Raw genomic sequence first — 20,423 nt, 5'->3', positions numbered from 1 at the left:
ATAATATTATCCACAAGAATATGCCCTATTGTTAATCAACCCAGCTGCTTAGTCTGCTTTCCCAATGAAATATTATATCTTTAAGCTTAAAATATCTGGAAACTGAGTGACTGCCGACCACGCCAATGACTTTCTAACCCAATTAATTATACAATTAAATAATAATTTTCTTAATTAATTAGCAAAGTATTAATCTCTGCGATGACTGATGAGACGCAGAGGTTGATTTAAAAGGAAGGGAACGACAAAGAGCATTATTAGGCAAATCTATGTATAGGGTTCAGGCACCCTAGACTCATTTTTTCCATCTTTGCCACCCCCAATGGCTCCTTGTGAGAGACACCATTACGCAGCACCATGTGAGAGTAGACACAGATGAGAGAATACTACTGAGACGTCTTGGAAAGAAAGGCAAGTCACAGTGAATTTGATTAGTTATTTAAAACACTGTGCATGAATATTAACTACGCAGACTCGATTCTCTCGAGGCACTTCTAAGCTACTCTCTGTTAGAAAATGTTTTGGGGGAATGTATTGAGTCAGTCACTTGGATCATGGACGACCCGTCACATTTTAAGAAATGAAACTTCATTAAAAAGGATCAAGAATTTACATAGGCTATGGATGTTAGGTGCGAACCACACAGCATACAAAAACCACATGGAAGATTATTTGAGCATCCATAAGAGCAAAAGAAATAGCACAACTCCATAATTACAAACTCATTATAAATACAATACAATTTTTCACCCACAGAGAATTTACATTCAACCAACATGAAAGATAACACTCACAAGGACTAAATCTTGCATGCCAAAAAACTAACATCAACAAAGAACAACAGTGATGAGTCACCTCCAATAAATGCCAAGTTTCCTCCTCATAGTCCTTTGCCAAACACATAAACCACAATTTTATATCTAAATTATAGTCACTGCTCTAATCCAAGGTTGAACAATAAGCTATAATCGCTACACAACAAGCTCTCATCAACAGAGCGAGTTACCATAGCCACATAGTGAAAGAGTGACCACAAACATGAGTTGTAGATTGTTAGAGGATGTGAGAAACATGGAGGTGAATAGACCAAAAGAGATTGCAACTCACCCTAAAACCAAGGGCACGTAAGGGTCGACAGTGGTAAATTTTTCCATGGGTTAAACGATATCACCAACTCATTTGAAAGTTACTTTCAAAGAAAAAGTCATAAGATGCATACATTAACGACTAACAATCTTTCATGTATTCATGAATGAATGTCTATGCCAATTTACGTGATAGCCTTCTATTTAGTAATAATTATAAGTGGTCTAAATTCACAATTTAACAATATAAATTCACAGTTTTACATCAATCTTCGGAGAAATTGTTGGAACTAGAGCTAGGTCTAGGGTTAGAACTATTGTTGTATATTGCTTCACTAACCGTTGACATAGGCTGATCCTCCAAACCGTTATTAGTACCGTTTCAATGATTAAGTGTGCTAAAATTCAGGAGATCATCGAGTTAGGACCACCTGCGTGGCTAGGCTTTAATTAGTAGCTCGGGAAATTCTGTTTCAGCTGATCTTGGGTTTCACCCTTTTGCTGGAGAGAAGTTTAAGCCTCAAATTAAGTAGAGTCAGAAAAGTTGAATTAAAATGCACCAATTTCAATCGGTTTACCTTTCGGCATTCAAACTAGTTGCATTAGCATGTGTTTGTTGGTGATGCCGCATTGTCTAAAAGTTGAGTATAGTTTAATTTGTTTTCTTGGTTAAAAAATAGGTGGAGGAGCAATCTTATTCAGACTGTCTCAAAAAACAAATAAAGTTTAGATTTTTTAATTTTTACTTTCACCTTCCTACTAGTTGACAATGCTTCGACTAATTTCTTGGCCGAGACTGTTGAAATATCCCACATCGATTGTATATCTGAGAAAAAAAGAGTTTAAATATCATAACCTCACTTTAATTAATACTGAAGCCCTTTGTGATAAAACCTCACACCTAATAGATTGTGCAGATGGTAATTATCAAGTTGGAAACCATATCGATGTTGTTGGTAGTGAGTCTTCGGCCCGTTTCTCTGATAATTCTACATTATTCTTATCTTCAAGGTGAAGTTGTATGGTTATGGTTGTTTGGGGTGGATCGTCATCCATTTTGCCTGTTCGAGGTAAGTTGTATGCTTATGGTGGTTCACCTTTAGTTTTGGCAGCGCCTCATGGTAGCAAGTGATTTTGTTGGCTTTAGGACAAGGGTTGTTGTTTTGTCTTGTAACAAGTCTAGAAGCTCATATTAAGTTGTCTGTGTTAAGTAACTAGTCTCGTTTTAGGAGAGGTTGAGTTCTCAAATATGCTCTCATCATACATATATATGTCACATCCCGGCCATGGCCCCCACCACATCTCGGGCTCGTCTCCACCGTAGCATGATATTGTCCGCTTTGGATCCCGACCATGCCCTCATGGTTTTGTTTCTGGGAACTCACACGAGAACTTCCCAGTGGGTCACCCATCCTGGGAATGCTCTCGCCCGAACTCGCTTAATTTTGAAGTTCCAATGGAATCTGAAGCCAGTGATTTCCCAAAAAGTCTCGTGCTATATGGAGGTGGGCATGTACATATAAGGCATAGAGGATCCTTTCCTCGTCAGCACACTTCCGGTCAAGGATTGGCTCCGATACCAAACTGACACACCCCGACCTCAATCGAGGCATGCTGGCCATCACGTGAGGGTGACGTAACCATTTCCGCACAGCGCATGTGGTTACGTCACCCTCACGTGACGGTCAGCATGCCTTGATTGAGGTCGGGGTCTGTCATATATGTGTTAAATAATCACTAAAATTTACGTTGGTTGTGCGTTATTCTCTCTAAATAATATCAGCTCTTATGTTAAGATTGATCACTAAAAATTGTTTATCCATATTTAGTCTTGTATCTTTAAGATTGGTCACCAAAAATTGTTTATCCATATTTAGTCTTGTAATCTTCTAGTCTTTTCAAATTTATTATATCTTTTATTTTATTTTATTTTTAAAAAAGGAATTGATGTTAGCACTCCAAATATTTCATTCTACACTCTTCACAAGTTTAATTTTCATATTAATTATGAAAAATTTGAAATGTAAAATGAGATTTTTGAACTATCTATAACAATTCCTTTAAAAAAAAAGTTATTATGAAGTTAGAAAACATCCTAAAATCAAACTAAAGTCAGCCTGGCCATTATAATCGTGCCTCACCCGCCTAGTTCTTTTCGATTTTATTTGTCTTGAGGGTCAGATTTGCCAACTCAAGTAAATATTGCATAATGAAAAGTTTACTCTTGAGAATATTAATTTCACATCAAAGAAAAAAAATGATCTTTGCTTGTAAATAATTGGATTACTCTCTAGTATATATAGCTAACTGGTTTTATGGTAAAACCCTAATTTCTTTATCCTGCATGTACTTATAAATAATTAGATTATTCTCTAGTATATATAGTCAATTGGTTTTATGGTAGAATCTTAATTTCTTTATGGCATTATGGCCGGTTGTGTCATGTGTGAAACTCAACAACCAGGCTTGAAAATCGCTAGACATGAAAAAGCGTGTTGATAGTATTAATCACATCAAGAAAATAAAAAGCATTAGATTTACTTATAAATATGTATTACCCTCCATATTATTAATTAATTTTCCAATAACCTTTTTACACAACTCTTAATTAATTAAAGGTTCAAGTTGAGTTGTCCTTTGACCTTCGTGCCCATGTTCTGTTCAAAAAATTTCACAATATTTTAACTTTAGCAAACTCGCTTGGCTCTTGACCCTTAATTACGACACCCTTATTACAACCACTACTTTAGTTTGAACTAGACAACTCCTTCTATACCAAATTAGGTTTTGGTTGTTTATTGTGTGGTTTAACCGAATTCTTTCTCCCCTTAATGTAAAAATATCGATGTATTAAAAAAAAAAAAAAAAACTCCCTCTATATGCAATGAGGGTTACAACGAGATGGGTTAGAGGAGGTAGGATTTGAATTCACTGGAGTCATGATAATTGAAGAAGTAAATGTGGTAACATTTTGTGACTTAGATATATACTTCATGATTGGTTCTTACAATTTGAACTCGGTATTGTACGAGATCATTATCAATAGTGTCATCATTATGCATTATGACCTAAACAAACAAGTTATAACCATATAGTACCTTAACTGTATAATGTTAGATTTTTCCACTTAAGCAGCCACAACCTTTCATTTGAATGCCAAAAGCAAATACACCAACTTTTGTGAAAGATTATTGATCAATCTTTTCAATTGATCGAACTCACTAGGAAATACTGTAGTGTTTTCATAAATAATGAAAACCAAAAGCATGTTGTAAACATGAAAATCCTGTAACGAATGAAACGAGAACACATGTACAAAGTAGATTTGTATTGATTTGCATTTGTAGGTTACAATCTCTGTTTACAATTTTTCCTCTGATTCAGTCTTCAAATTTGATGTAGATGCATAGGTTGTTGATCCAAGGGTCGTGATGACTTGATCTCGGACAAAAGATTGAAAGATTGCTTCAAGTTTTGAGCTTGAAAACAAAGTGTGGATGATCTTGACCTCAAGGGTGCGACAAAGGTAGTGTTTGATGCAGGATTTTATTGCTTCAAGGGTCTTGGCGAGTTGATCTTGAAATGAACGTTGCTACAAGTTTATAAGCTTGCAACAAAGTCTTGAAGGAATCGGCACAAGGGCTTGTTGATTATTCAAGGGAGTGTTTCGGCTTTGGTCGAGAGAAAGCTTCGGCTTTGGCTAAATGTTCTTCGAAGAGAGCTTTGGCGGCGTATTAGTCTACAAAGGTTTGGCAAAGGTTCTTCTATGTAGAGATTTTTCCGACCCTCATGCTTGTGGAAGGACCTTGTATTTATAGGCTTCTCAAAGCTTGCCTTTAGGTGGATTTGGCTTTGATTTATGTCCTAATTTGTCCATGGGAGAATTTCAGCCACTTTACTCCCTTGGCCGAAATTATGAGGCCTTGTTGCCTATTTTGTGAGCAATCTTCAATTCTTGCTTGTTTTATGAAGATGCCTTAACTTTTTTTTTTTTTTTTTTTTCCAATTTTGAGAGTATTTTGAGCCCTTGCCAAATTTAAGAGGGATTCTCCCTTGTTTGCCGAGTTTTTGGGAAGTTTTAAGCTTCCTTTGCTTGATTTGTGCCACATGAAGTTTTACGATGCATAATTTGTATGCAACGAAATTTACATGTCTACACATGCAGACATAAACTTAAATTGAACCTAAAACTTAAACCGAACTTAATTATTTTTTTCTCTTCGTGAACAACTGAACTTAATTATTGGAAGTTCTTATTGGGGTATATATTGGGACCAACAGCAAAAACTCTGTGAGTTGTTGGGTCAGGTAACGGAACGTAAATTATCCAACTCCGAAATATGTAAATAAAAACCTACATTTACATTTTTTGGTGATGCGTCCCACTAATTAAAGAGTGAAAATTATATGAAATCTCAAATTTACAATTCTTCCATTAAGGTTGAACTTTTACTTACATCTGCCGAAAATGTATGGGGATGCAAATATAATTTTTACATCTCAAATTTGCATTTTTTATTGGACATGCCCTAATCATTTTTAGTAGGTACAGAGAGACCATATGGTCCATACACGTACATATACGCATTGCTGTTCACACCTATATTCTACATTTTTTAGGGTTTTTCCCCGTTAGGAGAGAGGAGAGAAGAGATCAATACTCTGATTGGCAGTGGCTCCAGTAATTATTGATATATCAAATTATATCAAACCTAATGAGAATTATGTTGACCTTGCCTCAGCGTACGTACCATGGACAAGGAAAATGGTACTAATGATAATCCACCTATATACCACATGATATGGTCACTCCACAACATGACATGCCAGCATGCCATATACAGGAAACGATTTGGTAGTCTAAGCTAGCTAGCATGCCACATAACGTTATCCAGGTCCTGTTTATGGAAGTAATGATTAAGCCAGCTAGAGCGTAAGACCTTGTAGTCGAGCCTTTCAAACCGAAGAATTTATATGGCAATACACAATCCCGATAGAATTTCGTATCAATGAAATAAAAACGTGTAAGTTTTTGTCTGGTAGGAGTACATAATAGTATAATTGTATCATGTAAGTTGTTCTCCTCAAACCATACATACATATACAAAACAAAAACTTTACACCCTTAATACAACATCATGCATAGCATATCAAATTAATAATATAATATAATATGAAAAAGTTAAATTAAGTATTTCGTTATTCGTCTAGGATGTCATGCATGGTAGCGTACGAATTATTGCTAAGTCCTCTACAAATGCAGAAATTCATAAAGATAGGCTTTTTTGGTTTTAAGCTTGTCAACCAATCAAATTACACATATTATATATAGCATTATCCTAACTAACCTAATTACTTTAATCTACGTGATTCAAACTTCGGTTCCAGCTAGCACATTTTTTCATAAACATAAACATATGAGCCAAAACATGCAACGTGGCTAAATCTGTATCTCGAGAACCAAATGCCTACAAGCAGTCAACCGTTGGATCCTTGCAAATTTGACAATGGTTTTGAAGTACCACAAGTACAGCAATGCCTTTATTTGTTTCCTAAGCCTGAGTTCTTGATCAGACGGCCATGATCATCTCTGTCATCTGAATTGTACCCTTAAATTCGGACAACTGGAATCAAATCAGAAGGTTGTATGATGTGCCCTAGTACCTCTTAACATACATATAGTTGAATTCCAGATCACTAGCCCTACTAAAAACAATTCATGTTAATTAATTCACCCTGCGTGTATGTATCTGTGGAGGTTTTGCTAATTCCATGATCGATGCTGGTTAGTTGCGGCAATGGCAAAGTCAGAAATCGATCTCAGGAAGGACCTTTTAAGACATACAAAAGAAATTAAACCGATCATATCAATATAATTAATTGGAGAATATTTAAGGTTTTTTTTTTTATTGGAATGGAAAATTTATCAAACAAGAGTGATGGGTGTTTAACTTTTTATGAAAAATTTACTATTGAAATGATTATAGCAAAAGAACATAACTTGTTTACGAGCTTTAATAAAAGGGGAAGATTCGAACAAAAATTTAAGTTCATATTCTCAAAACTCTTACATGAGAGGAATTAGTTTTTCTATTGTTAAACAAAAGGAGTTCAGATTCAAAAACGAAGGCTAATTACAAGGTTTATAGACTTTATATATATAAACTGAATAAAAAATGAATTAGTTTTTCTGTGGTAAAACAATTAGTTTTTCTATGGTTACACAAAAGGGGTTCAATTCAAGGCTAATTACAAGGTCTGTAGACTTATTTTATATAAACTGAATAAAAAAGGAATTAGTTTTTGTTTTTCTATGGTAAAACAAAAGGGGTTCAGTTTGAAAAACGAAGGCTAATTACAAGGTCTGTAGACTTATTTTATATAAACTGGATTAAAAATGAATTAGTTTTTGTTTTTCTATGGTAAAACAAAAGGGGTTTAGTAAAAACAAAAAACAAGTTGTTCGACGTCAGTGAACCTCGAACTCATGACAACTTGGAACCATCAAACTACAAGTTCTTTATTGTAAATATTTGCAAGCCACACATATATACTCAATAGATGTCAGGATGGGCCTAGGCCCTCCTTGTGGCTCCGCCGCTGAGTTGCGGGATGTGAATTCCCAATCCATCTGCAAAACAACAGTGGTGTCATTCACATCCATCAACTATACAGTAAGATTTTTGACACTAAAAGAGTATGTACTTGCTTAAACTTTTTATTTTTTTCTTGTTTTGTTAGAATTCGGTTAGGTTTAGAATTTGAATATTCGATCCTCTCCAACATAAGAGGAAAAATAAAAAAATTACCATATGTTAACTATAAAATTATTAATCTCGTCAACATATAGTAATGGAGTTGACAATGTATAACATTTAAATTAATTATTGTTTGATGACGATTGCTTTGTTTATAAAGGTCTTCGCCCTTGCCTTCCTTAACCCTCAAACTATGCCTGCAAATCAGTGTATTATAAGTTTAAACAAGTAACCACTTGTCACAGAAAGCATTTGATTTCCATGTGTGTGAAAGGCCGATAGGGGCCACAAGGTATTGCTGGTCACTGTCAACATGGTGAACCATCGTCGGCAGAGATTTATGCCGTAAGTAAAATAAGCTTAAAATAATAATATTAGTGGATTAGTAATATATGGGGAAGAAACACCAGAAAAGAAAAGGAATAATAATGCACATGATCAAGGACATGCTATGTATGTTGCCATGAGATCATTGGAATCTATTATCTGGCAGATGAATGAACTAGAACCATTTCATTTGAAGAATTCTTTTTCTCATATCTATTCCCCCATCACGGTAAAAATCAACTTGATCTTACTTATGATTTTGAAATGTATATTTTTTAAAAAAACACATATGTCAAACTCCCTCCATAAAGTAATCTTACGTTATAATCCAAACCATTTGTAGGTCGCTATTCATAGATCATCTTTATGAATATTCATTGAAATAAAATAAAAAATTATTTAGATATTTGTATGTGACCGAAAAAAATAATCCATTTAGGTTATTAGAGATGTTATAAAAAAGTTTGATCACAAGTAGGGCTAGTTAAATATAGAAATAAACTCCACATTGTAATAAGTTAGAAGTCAAAGTATAACTTGATACAGAAGTGGTCCTCTACCACACTGGTGGGGAGTGTTGCCTCTACCACGACGTGAGTTCGAATCTCGTGAACTCTAATATAACAAACTTATCGTTTGACATTAAAAGGAAAAAAAAAGTATAACTTGATATAGATAAGATAACAATGATTTTCACACCCTAAAGTCAAAAAAATAATTTTTGTAACGATACCTTGTCACACTTCTTCCATATTTTATTTTGTTGTAGTAGTAAATTCTTAGTGGCCATCAAGATATCTATCCAATGGCAGCTAATTAATTTGGACATGATTATATGGTTCATGTAATTGATATAGTAATTAAAAAGAATAAGGGAAACTCAACGAGGTGAATCACCTGCAGGAAGAGTATGCTTATGTTGTGGGTTGCCAATGCTACCTCACAAAGCATTGACCTTGTATCTAATTTTAAAATGCGAAGGGTCACCGTCCCGTACCTTTTACCCTAACGGCTACATTGGAAGTAACAACAAAGGGGAAAAAAATATTAAAAGAATCAACAGTTAACGTCCAACAGATGGCGGGAAATTTTTCTATAAATAGGCTGATCACCACCCTTTCTTCCTCACCACATCCACCAACCTTCTCTCTCTCTCTCTCTCTATTTGTGAAGCGTAATTTTTTTTGTTTTAATCAGATCAATGGCAATCCCAGTTATTGATTTCTCAAAACTTGATGGTGAAGAAAGGGCCAAAACATTGGCTGAGGTTGCTAATGGATGTGAGGAATGGGGATTCTTCCAGGTACTAATTATTATCCATCTTTGATTTAGCTTATATGTTTGGTGGGGAACAACGTAATTTTAGCTCACTACTCATGTATTTGTGCTTCTCATTACTTTGTTGTGCTTTGTTTTTCTCTTCGTTTACAAAAGTGTTTAATTTTGGATGTTTGTGTTTTTCACAGCTGGTGAACCATGGAATATCGGAGGAGCTTCTCGAGAGGGTGAAGAAGGTGACTGGGGACTTCTTTAGGATGGAAAGACAGGAGAACTTTAAGAATTCCACACTAATGAAGGCGGTAAATGAAAACAAAAAATTGGAGAATGTGGACTGGGAGGATGTCTTCACCCTCTTGGATGACAACGAATGGCCCTCGAAAACCCCTGGATTCAAGTAAGTAATATGTAGAACTAGTAAGCAGCACGCTTCAAGCAATGCTCTCAAATTCCTAACATAATATGTTGTCTGGCTATCAATTTGACTCGTATTCCTCCTAAAATTCCTAATCAGTTATTCAGATTAACAGTTTGGCAACATAGCATGTTAGATTGTATGACAATGTCACATTTTAAGGGGAGTAGAATTTGTAAATATGTGATATATTATATCGCAGTGTTCAATTATATGGAATCTGATAATTATTTTTCATATTGATAGGGAAACCATGGAAGAATACAGAAGAGAACTGAAGAAACTTGCTGAGAGGGTTATGGAAGTGATGGATGAGAACTTAGGGTTACCAAAGGGATACATGAAGAAAGCCTTCAACGGTGGCGAAGAAGACAATGCCTTTTTCGGCACCAAGGTGAGCCACTACCCACCATGCCCTAAGCCAGAGCTGGTGACTGGTCTCCGAGCTCACACTGATGCAGGCGGTGTAATATTGCTCTTCCAAGATGACAAAGTTGGAGGCCTCCAAATCCTGAAAGATGGGCAGTGGATAGACGTGCAGCCATTGCGCAACTCGATTGTCATCAACACTGGGGACCAGATTGAGGTCCTGAGCAATGGCCGCTACAAGAGTGTTTGGCACAGGGTTTTGGCTACCCCAACTGGGAATCGAAGGTCAATTGCTTCGTTTTATAACCCATCAATGAAGGCCACCATAGCTCCTGCGCCGGAATTGGTCAAAAAGGAGAACCAAGAAGTGGATCAGACTTATCCCAAGTTTGTGTTTGGTGACTACCTCTCTGTATATGCTGAGCAGAAGTTCCTCCCCAAGGAACCAAGGTTCCAGTCTGTGAGGGCCGTGTGAAAAACATAAGATCCAAATTAAATGGGGATAAATTTAATTCGCTTTTTATCACTTGGGTGGTTAAGCACGTACTATTATTACATACTCGCTCGTCTCTCTCTCAACTGAAAAACTTCTGTGTGGGAGGAGAAAGCTGAAGTGGGTGTAAGTCAGTCTGCGTGTTATGTGCATGATGTTGCTTTTTTCTGATGTATTGGTGTGTAATCCTGAGGATGCTTAAAAGCTCCATTTCAGATTTGCTAGGTAAATAGTAAAATATTATGGATTGCAATCTTAAATTTTGTTATTGGTTATGCCCTTCTCCTTCTTTCCTTATGTAGCAATGAAACTTCCTTTTTTTTTTTTTTTTTTTTTTTTTTGACAAGACAATATCATATACGTACTATTGTTAGGGAGATTTAAGTTTTGAGTGTAAGGAGATGCATTTTGGCAATGCAGTACTCTTACCAACTGATCTAACCAATCTACATGTATCAATGGACTTTGATGGTCACTTTTTGGTTAATAGACTTGTCATAATTAGCTAGATGCATTTTAGCAATGCATAGATTCAACATAACTAGAAATTAAAATCTTTTTTTTTTTTGTGTTTTTCTTTTTTTTTGGTTTTATACTAACGAAGTTGAGAGGGAAGAATCTAGCCCTGGACCTCAGGTTACTCACTTCAGCTATAAGCCTATTACGTATTGTTTTTTATGTTTAACAGTTCTTTACGTGTTTTAGCAATGCATATAATCAACTTAACTAGAAATTAAATCTACTTTCCTTGGGTTTTTTTTCCTTTTTTTTATTTTTTTATTTTTTTAATTTTTTTTTTATACTAGCGATGTTGCGAGGAAAGAATCTAGCATTCGACCTCAGATTATTCTTAACCGCTTCAACTGCCAGCCTTTTACGTATTTTTTTATGTTTAACGGTTCTTTACATTCGTCTTTGATGGTTCCCTATATGTTCAGCAAATCCTAAGTATATCCACATGGCACAGCCTAATGACAAAATTCACAAAACCTAAAAGGAAGCAAGCCACCAATTGCCATAAAAACTTATTGACCATAAGGAATTAGTCATGCCACCTAATACTATAGTTTAGTGTATTCCTCTTCACTGGTAAGTGAGAAGTCTTAGTTCGATTCTTGCCAAAAGCCGATTTGAACCACATTATTGCTAGTACATTTTGAGACTTAACCCACTCCTCCACCCCCTTCAGCAAGTAATATCATTTGTTAGAAAGAAAAGAAAAAAAAAGAAATTGGTCCTACTTTCTCTAGTAAGATTTTCAATTCTAGTCTCTCTCATGAAAAAAAAAAAAAAATAGATGTGCTGGAAAATTAATAGCACTTAAAAAATGAAAAGAGGATCACTCAATAACATCCATGAAAGAGTAAGTATAATTTCTACTGCTTTATACTGAGAATGAACATACTTACTCTCAGTTTGATTTCCTCTAATCTGTAATATGTACAATAATATACAGAATCATTAAGCAAGAATGAAGAGTGGAGTAGGTTTCCTTTTTTTTCGTTTCGGAGGCTTAAAGGGCCTTTTGATCTAGTCTTTCGTTCCAGTTTAGGCAACGAATCAAGCTTCGAAACCAATCACCTGTTTGGTCACGTTTGTTAACAGTTGGAAGTGGGTGTTCGCTCATAGATATTCGGACAGAGTCTCCTCTTGAGAGTTGCTGCCTTCTCTTTCCGTCAAAAGAAACCCAGGCATTGCTTCGAGCATCGCTTGGAATCTGTACAAGTAAATGAGTTATCTCATGAATACAACAGCTCGCTATCATTATAAAAATCCTCTCCTAGTCCTCCAGATATAACAATAAATAATGCTGGAAGCGTGGGGGAAAACAAGATTCACCTTCAATTCAAGCTTTGCAGAATCTGGAAGTATAACTGGTCTAAATGAGAGGGAGTGTGGGCAGATTGGGGTAAACAACATGCACGGGACATTTGGATGCACCTGCATTTCATCTTATCTAGTGTTAGAAGCACAATGACTTTGTTAAAAATCAACCGCAACAACGAGAGACAAATAATAAAAATTGTGGTTTCAGCATGAATTTCTACTTTGATTGGTCAATATGTATAATATCTTCAAATTGAAAGTCAGCAACTTGCTTATAAACTTGCCCCACACTAGTTTGAATTAGCCAAATAAATAAGGACTCCTACGTGTGCTTAAACACAAACTAGCAATTTTCTGAGCAAACACCTCATCAACGTTCAGGCAAAAAGCAACTAAATGTCTAGCATAAATTAGGAATACACACACGCACGCATATGTACTAATATAGACTTTGAGCACCACTTCTAAGTACATTAAAACAGACGTCTGCCATACGAATTTCCATAATCTTTATAGTAGGAACTAGCATTTTTAAACAAATCATATACAGAAATAAGTATATGGAAGAGAATTTCTCTTTCATTAGGAAATATCACACCTAACGCAAACCGAACCACCCAAGCCCTTCAATTTGCACAAGTTCCAGGTACCAAATATTGAAAGATGGTCACTACGACACTGAAGAGGACTTTGCTTACCATGGAACCTCCTGCAGCTGTAGAGTATGCAGTACTTCCTGTAGGTGTAGCGATAATGACCCCATCACCTTGGACCTAAAAGATGTGGCATTTTTCAATAGACAGCATGACAACATAATTGTTACGGAAACTCTCCATGTTATATGAATTTCATCACATCAGATGCCATCCATATAGTAATTACTCTCACAGATTTGACAGCTAGGAAAAGAAAAAGAAACGGCCTTCTATGACTGTGGAGAACAAAGTACAACTCATTTACTCGTGAAAAGTTTAGGACATTATTAGAGCCTATTACAATAATCATTTTATAAGATATGCAATAACAATCTCACCTTGGTTATAAGCCGGTCTTGTTCATAACATTCAATCTTAGAAAGGTATGGATTAGAACCTCGATCAACAACTATTTCATTCAAGACATCAAATACTTTCCCAGGCATTGCTTTACCCTTTCGAAAAATCTCACACCTGAGCCGCATTCTAAGAGTTATATAAACACCATCACTTGTGTTATTTCCATGGATCACTTGCCTTAAGTCCTGCATATAGTCATCAAACTGATACAAAAATATAAGATGGGTTAGACAACTGACAATCTATGAGAGAACATAAATCAACTACAAGCCTACAAAAGACAATCAAAGAACTCACCGTATGGGAAGTCAAAAATCCAAGAGATCCAAGATTAAATGATACAATTGGGGGAACAGCACCTTTAAACAGATTTGAAGCATGGAGTATAACCCCATCTCCTCCCAGGCATGCCACAAAATCAACCCTCTCATGCAAATCACTGAATGTATCAATCAAGTATAGCAAATTTCCAATAAGGTCGTGAAATATACAAACTGCTATCCAACTTTAGGTACAAGTTTGGTACCTGGTATCTTGACTATAGAAGGTCTGAACAAATCCAAACCCTGGGATTCTAGCAAACACATCATGCACATCCGGTTCCACCAGAACATTCATTTTCTCTTGGTAATACAAGAAAGAGACAACCTACACAAAGACATGGAAAAAGCGATAAGAATATCCAGCGAACAAACTCACAAATTAAATAATCGTACATTTAAAAATAACTGCTGACATAGTAAGATATCTTCCAATATACCAGCAGAAAATAAAAATGCATCCATATACTGTATGGTGCACACAAGGCCCTTTCACAGAGGGATCCCTACATTTGCAAAACTGGGAATCCCTTTGTGGGGACCATGGGGCATTGTCGCTTAACGATCTAAACAGTTTTAAGTCTTCCTAAATGATCATCCTTGTTTATGATAATAATCCCAATCAGAAATCATTAAGATATCTGACTACATTAACGAAATAGACAAACACAATGTTTCTGGTAAACACTTGCATGATCATGAATCCGTGATGATAATCAAAGGGTTTGACTGGTTTTTTACTAGGATGATTTGTGGATGTAGAATGAAAAAGATAGTCAGTTCGGAACATTGAACTATAAGAGGAGAAAGCCCACCTGGGATCCCACTATATGTATGCTACTGAATGCCAAATTGTTTGAAATACATGTGTGGAGGAGCTGTAGTAAGAACATGTTCCTCTTAATTTAGCCTTTAGTTTGTTCAAGTTCATGTACTAGCAAAGCAAGCAATCTTTAATGCTTAATGAACTAACCCCATTGCCTAAGTTGTTCATTCTCATTGTAGTGGATGTAGAAATTTTGTAATGAGCATGATCTTTCCGGTTTACACTCTTGTATTCATACACATTAATCGTTGATACAAACTCTGTATTTTTTTTTAAGAGAAAATTTATATATAAAAAAAATAATAAAAAATAAAAAAAGTAAAAAAAGAGAGATGCAAAACAATATGGACAAGACTTCCAACTAAATAACAGAGTTTAGAAACTCTGACTGACACCAGTTCTATCATTAGACCACATTGCAAGTAAAAAATGAAAAGTATCATCTAAAAACAGATAGTAGGTTTTAGATATGAGTAGAATATTTACAGATACTAGATTCTCAGATGGTACCTCTTTAGCTTGTTGCATGAGTTCTTGCCCTAGCTTCTTCAACACTAATACTGTCTTTGGTGAGGATTTCCACATAAGCATTTGCTGCTGGGTACTTGGATGAGTGAAGGCCAAGGAGGATTCCGTCACCTTTTCTCGGCTACAAGAGAATCCATCTGTTCGAACTAAAAACATCTCAGCTTTCTTTCTTGACTGCACCCTTACAACACCAGTTGCAGAAGCACACATATTTCCTTCAATTGACCCCAGGTCATCGTCTCCTGAAGCTAAGGTGGCTCCACCATTACTCTTCCTATCCTCATTTACTGCTTTAGGTAAGACACTCTCATCATAACTACTACTCGGAGTAGTAGACACATTACTTGCAATTTCATTCACTTCATCAAATCCGTTCACAACTGGACGAACAGAACCAGAATTAACACTAGTCAAATACTTCCCATTTCCAGAAGTAGAGGTCTGGACATCTGGAGACAGATCCTTTCTGTAAGGTGGCCCATATGAATTTTGTACCACCACAAGCTCGGGTGCTGAATTGGTACCGCCTCTCTGCATTGTTTTAATATTGATACTTCTGGAAATTGGTAATGTAGCCAACCTTTTTAACTGATGATTAAAATAGGAGTGAGGTGAGATGCTTTTTCTCCCCAGAAACCTGGACATTTCTTTTCTAGAGAAAACATTACAAGGAGGAACTTGGGCATTCAGGGGTTCAACTTCCCTGCAAAAGTTCATCATATTTCCTTCCCCATTTTTATCTGGTTCTACTGATGTCATGCCTTGGACAGACATAAGGCTGTTATATGTCCCATTTGAGCTCTGATTTGTTTCATCCCTATCTGAAGACAGATCCTTTTGAAATACACCATTTAAACCATAAGTTTTGTCCAGTTCCCCTTGCAGTGGCTTGTTCTTTCCCGGGATAGACCTTTTCTTAGAAGTGGAAGGCTCCAGCACTTCGCCTGCCCCATTTGTATTTCGTAGTAACACATCGTTGATAGCGCTTGACTGCTTGGAGACAAACTGCACATTATAACGCGATGAGTATTGCCTCCATCTAGAAACCATGGCAGAAGTTCTCAAGGCTCCTTCCTTACTATGAAGATAGATCGGCTTCTTGCTGCAATCTGAAACCAAAGATGCAAATTTCTCAACCTGCTCCATTGAAGGTGCAGTCCCAACTTCAACTGGAATTTTGACCAATTCAACTTTCCCAGATGCAATAGCATCATCTATGGCTGAATGATAAGCTTTGTCTTTTACAGTCTCTGCCCTAAGGTCAACAATAGTTTTATATCCTTTCTCTAGTAACCACTTCAGACCTTCTTCTGTTACCTGGCCACCCCTCCAAAAAGCTATCTCCGAATCTATGGACCTAATGTCCTCTTTACAAGAGGATAAGTAAACAGGAGCCCAATTCGCAAAAAGTGTATGGCAAGGATAATCCTCCCCGCGGGGAAAACCAGAATCATAACAGACATTCTTCAGTCTCTGAAGTTTCCTCCATACATCCAAGCTTCGATCATCCCCAGGAACCAACCAGTTTTCAAGAGCAACGTGCAAGCTCTCGCAACACCTTTTCACCTCACTCCTGAAAATGGCAAGTGGAGGAAGCTCATCCTCCATTACACTTAAATCTGCAAGGCGAATGGCCGATCTACCAGAAAGCACATCCTCCCTTCCTTTGTTCAACAGGGATACCATACACCCAATCACAGAGACAATTTTATCCTCCAAAAGTGGTTTTTCCTCTGATGGGTAATCATAATAAACACTACATTCACCCGTTACTGGATTGCATAATGTGTCCATCAATGCACTATGAAGCCGTTCAGCACATCTAAAGATTCTACAGTATGCCTCAATTTCTGCAATATCTCCAGGAATAGGACCAATTCTAGGTAATTGTGAAGGATCATGAGGCCGAAAGCTCTTCAAATTCAGAAGCAGTGTTAGTCTACTATACAAAACTTGCAAGAGGTCATCAAGTTACTAAGTTTCCACTATAAATCATACACTTCTTCATATGATTAATATCATCAAAATAAGGTTATATACACAAGGTTCGCAAATTAAGCACACGTTTTGAAACCAACAAAGACATGCACGCTGTATACAAAAACAAAGGGTAAACTAACAAACTGAAAGGGATGAAGGGGGGTGTATTCAATTGGGGATTTGAGAGATTTAAATGGATTTTTATGGAGTTTAATTGGTTTGTAGAGATTCTATGTAAAATTTTGATTCAATTCCCACGAAATCTCATGGGTAGAGGTGAGATTTGTGGATGCTTAAAACACACTACGAAATCTCTCCAATTCCCTCTAATTCCTCAACTTTTTCAAATTCTTTAAAATCAAATTCTAATTGAATACACCTGGAATGTTACAAACTTTTTTAAAATCCTAATTGAATACACATTGAATTTCAGAGAATCACTTAAAATCATGTAGATTCATTAAAAGAATTAAATTCCCTCAAAATTCCAACTGAATACACCCCAAAATTTATTCCATGACAACACGTATTTCTTGCCGCCGGATTACGAATGACATAAACACGGTTCGATTGGTTTGTGTTGATTCCAAATTCCAAAATCCAGTTGAGAGATTTTCAACTAGTAAATAGCAACAAAAATCACCAATAAAAGTGCGAGCACTAATGATCGAAACAATTCGAAAGCATATAAATTTAGACAAAATTGATTTTATACACAAAATCTAACATAACTCTGACAGTAGATTATCAAACAAATCCCAATCAAACCCATTTCTTTGTTTTGGCCAATCAATGAAACCCATTTGCAGTTTTAGCATAATCTCAGTCCTTCTGTTACCAATTCAACAACTCCACCGCCACTCAAATGTCAGAAACAAGGGAGAGAATTAATACTAGAATGAGTAGTCTAACCTGAGAGTCCAAGCCGAAGCTGAGAGCGAATGGCTTCGAAAGCTCTGCACTGACAACGAACTTAAGCCGCCGCCTGAATCGCTCTTTCCTCTGGAACTCGAACCCGAACCTGAAGAACTTGACGGCAGTGGTGCTGCTGCCGGAGAACTGGCACGGCGTAAAGACGCAGAGATGGGGAGGCGATGAAGCGCACCGATTCATGTCGACGACGACGATGGCCAGCTGGCACATGAGGCTGCATGCCACCTTGTGTGAATTTTTCACTGCCCAATTTGCATTTTCTCTCTCTCCTTTTTTTTTTTCAGTTGTTAAACACTTGTTTGGATGACGAGAAAATGAAATGTGTTGTGGAGAAATTGAAAAATTATTATATACTTATTGAGAAATTATCTAAAATCTTTTTGTTTTGTGGTAATTTATTTTCTTGGTGGAGATTGGTTCTTGTTGGATAATAATTTTATTTTGAATCAAATCATGTAATTGGAGGAAATTGATTGGATTATTTGGACATTTTATTGGATTAAGTGCTACTCTTTTTGGAGCCTTGTAGAACGCATGAGAGCTGCGTTTAACCATCTCAGTTATCAAGAAAATGCAAATCATGCCCACATAATAAACATCGGCTATCTTTTCCTCCTTAATAAGTTCAAAGTTGGTTTGGAAATACCTTTAAAATAATTAAAAGCATTTTTAATGAAAATATTTTTAAAATCAACATTTAATAAAAATTCAAGTAGATCGTGAAAAAATATTTAAAATACTTCCTACAAGAAGCACATACATGGTGTTTTTTTCAAAAAGTACTTGATGTACTTTTGAAACCAAAATCAATTTCACCAAAAACGTTTTCAATCATTTTAAAAATACTTTCAAACCACTCCCAAATCTTGTGTACTTATTTTGTGTGAGACATTTATGTGACATGTCCATTATTTTGACACCTGGTCATTCACTTGACACCTTCAAATCAAACTATGATGATCTCCTAAATAAATAAATAAACAATTGATAATACCAAGCGTCCGCTACAAATTGTTCTTGCCTTCTGCGCACGGCTTTCTTCTTCTTCACTAGTACGCTTCTAATGGAACAATTCTCTTCAACTTCTTTCCACACAACCTTCATATCCAAGTACTGAACCATGCAACTATATACACCAATATTGTTCTCAAATATGATCAATCGCCTATCTCCATAGGTTGTCTTCCGAAAATACGAACTTTAATCTTCAAATGGGTTCCCTATAGCTCATCTTTTCCAACCATTCATCCCAATTTTTTCACTTAAGAACAAAAATCTTCTAATTACTTGGCAATCAGTTTATTCCCTTATTATCTCCGATCCCTAAATCGGATTCCACAACCCTCACAAAAGACCATGTCAAAAGTGACAGATCGTATCCCCGCGGATGTTACTGCTGGTGAAATGGTTGTAGGAATCCTTGATGTCGATCAGCATTTGGATTGGCAGTGTTCTAAAAATCGGCTTAGGGGGCCACCTAGGTGCGGGTCGGTGACATGTTGTTCCAATTAGGTGCCAATAGGTCGACAAAAACGAGGAGGTGTTAGGCGCCTGCCTGGGGCCTAGGCGGTGCTAGGCGTTCCTTTTTTTTTTTTTTTTTTCTTGCCTTCTCTCCCAATTGCCGTTCTCCCGTCGCCTTCCACCTCTGGTTGCACGAGTCATGAAATCTTAGTGAAGGAGAGAGAGGGAGAGAGAGAGAGAAGGGGGCGAGAGAGAGGGAGGGTGAGATAGAACGACCTGCTGCAGAGAGGGATGAAGGGGGAGAAAGAAAGAGATCCCTGGTCTGTGCAGAGAGGAGACGAGAGAAACAGCAGTCTCATCTGACGAGAAAAGTGGGTGGGTGCGGCTAACTCTGCTAGGGTTAGTAAAGTTTATTAGTTAAAAGTTTGGGCAATTTTTTAAAGATTTTCAGCAAACACAACTTCAATTTTTTTAAAGAAAACATGGGCCCAATAATAATTTAAGGTTATGGTCTTAACAAAAACTCTAAGGCTTTATACAATAATAAAGTTATGGTCATAATAAATATATATTTTTGGTTTTTTTTATTAACACTCCACATTTTGTTAAATACACCTTACTTAAAAATGTAATACTAAACAACTTGTAACTCTAATATGAAATGACTATTCGAGCCCTCATAGCTACTCTTACTCATCATTGTAGAACAAAACTCTAAAAACACAAACACGTTGATGAAAAAATATCTTTTGATGAATGGAACAAAAA

At 36.4% G+C, this 20,423-nt stretch overlaps 2 protein-coding genes across 3 annotated transcripts; one reads left to right on the top strand and one right to left on the bottom strand.

Annotated features, from left to right (window-relative positions):
- The first annotated feature begins 9,318 nt into the window (after nucleotides 1-9,318).
- LOC137718650 (2-oxoglutarate (2OG) and Fe(II)-dependent oxygenase superfamily protein) lies at nucleotides 9,319-11,042 on the top strand. The gene is made up of 3 exons (XM_068458203.2): nucleotides 9,319-9,473; nucleotides 9,637-9,845; nucleotides 10,110-11,042. The coding sequence occupies exons 1-3, from the start codon at nucleotides 9,372-9,374 to the stop codon at nucleotides 10,705-10,707; spliced, it is 909 nt and encodes a 302-aa protein (XP_068314304.2). The 5' UTR covers nucleotides 9,319-9,371; the 3' UTR covers nucleotides 10,708-11,042.
- A 1,011-nt stretch (nucleotides 11,043-12,053) lies between these two features.
- On the bottom strand, nucleotides 12,054-18,586 carry NADK2 (NAD kinase 2). Of its 2 annotated transcripts, none has more exons than XM_068457365.2 (8): nucleotides 18,174-18,586; nucleotides 15,264-17,195; nucleotides 14,134-14,255; nucleotides 13,905-14,046; nucleotides 13,586-13,810; nucleotides 13,251-13,325; nucleotides 12,565-12,666; nucleotides 12,054-12,442 (listed from the first exon to the last, which is right to left on the bottom strand). In XM_068457365.2, the coding sequence occupies exons 1-8, from the start codon at nucleotides 18,402-18,404 to the stop codon at nucleotides 12,239-12,241; spliced, it is 3,033 nt and encodes a 1,010-aa protein (XP_068313466.2). In that variant the 5' UTR covers nucleotides 18,405-18,586; the 3' UTR covers nucleotides 12,054-12,238. The 2 variants fall into 2 exon arrangements, with proteins under 2 accessions (XP_068313466.2, XP_068313467.2); XM_068457366.2 differs by having other exon boundaries at nucleotides 12,565-12,677; nucleotides 18,174-18,512.
- Nucleotides 18,587-20,423: the final 1,837 nt, after the last annotated feature.

This window comes from Pyrus communis, chromosome 8, assembly GCF_041283825.1.
Source record: "Pyrus communis isolate YQ-2024b chromosome 8, ASM4128382v1, whole genome shotgun sequence".
In the NCBI taxonomy this organism is placed as follows: domain Eukaryota; kingdom Viridiplantae; phylum Streptophyta; class Magnoliopsida; order Rosales; family Rosaceae; genus Pyrus; species Pyrus communis.
This window is presented reverse-complemented; position numbering and strand designations above follow the sequence as displayed.

Bases quoted from the DNA above. Each gene is read 5' to 3' on its own strand.
- LOC137718650 (XM_068458203.2), top strand. From the start codon at position 9,372: ATGGCAATCCCAGTTATTGATTTCTCAAAACTTGATGGTGAAGAAAGG. The intron at 9,474-9,636 runs GTACTAATTATT...TGTTTTTCACAG, and splicing joins AGGAATGGGGATTCTTCCAG to CTGGTGAACCATGGAATATC. The intron at 9,846-10,109 runs GTAAGTAATATG...TCATATTGATAG, and splicing joins TCGAAAACCCCTGGATTCAA to GGAAACCATGGAAGAATACA.
- NADK2 (XM_068457365.2), bottom strand. From the start codon at position 18,404: ATGTGCCAGCTGGCCATCGTCGTCGTCGACATGAATCGGTGCGCTTCA. The intron at 17,196-18,173 runs GTTAGACTACTC...CTGAATTTGAAG, and splicing joins GCTTCGGCTTGGACTCTCAG to AGCTTTCGGCCTCATGATCC. The intron at 13,811-13,904 runs GTGAGTTCTTTG...TTTTTGTATCAG, and splicing joins GATTTTTGACTTCCCATACG to TTTGATGACTATATGCAGGA.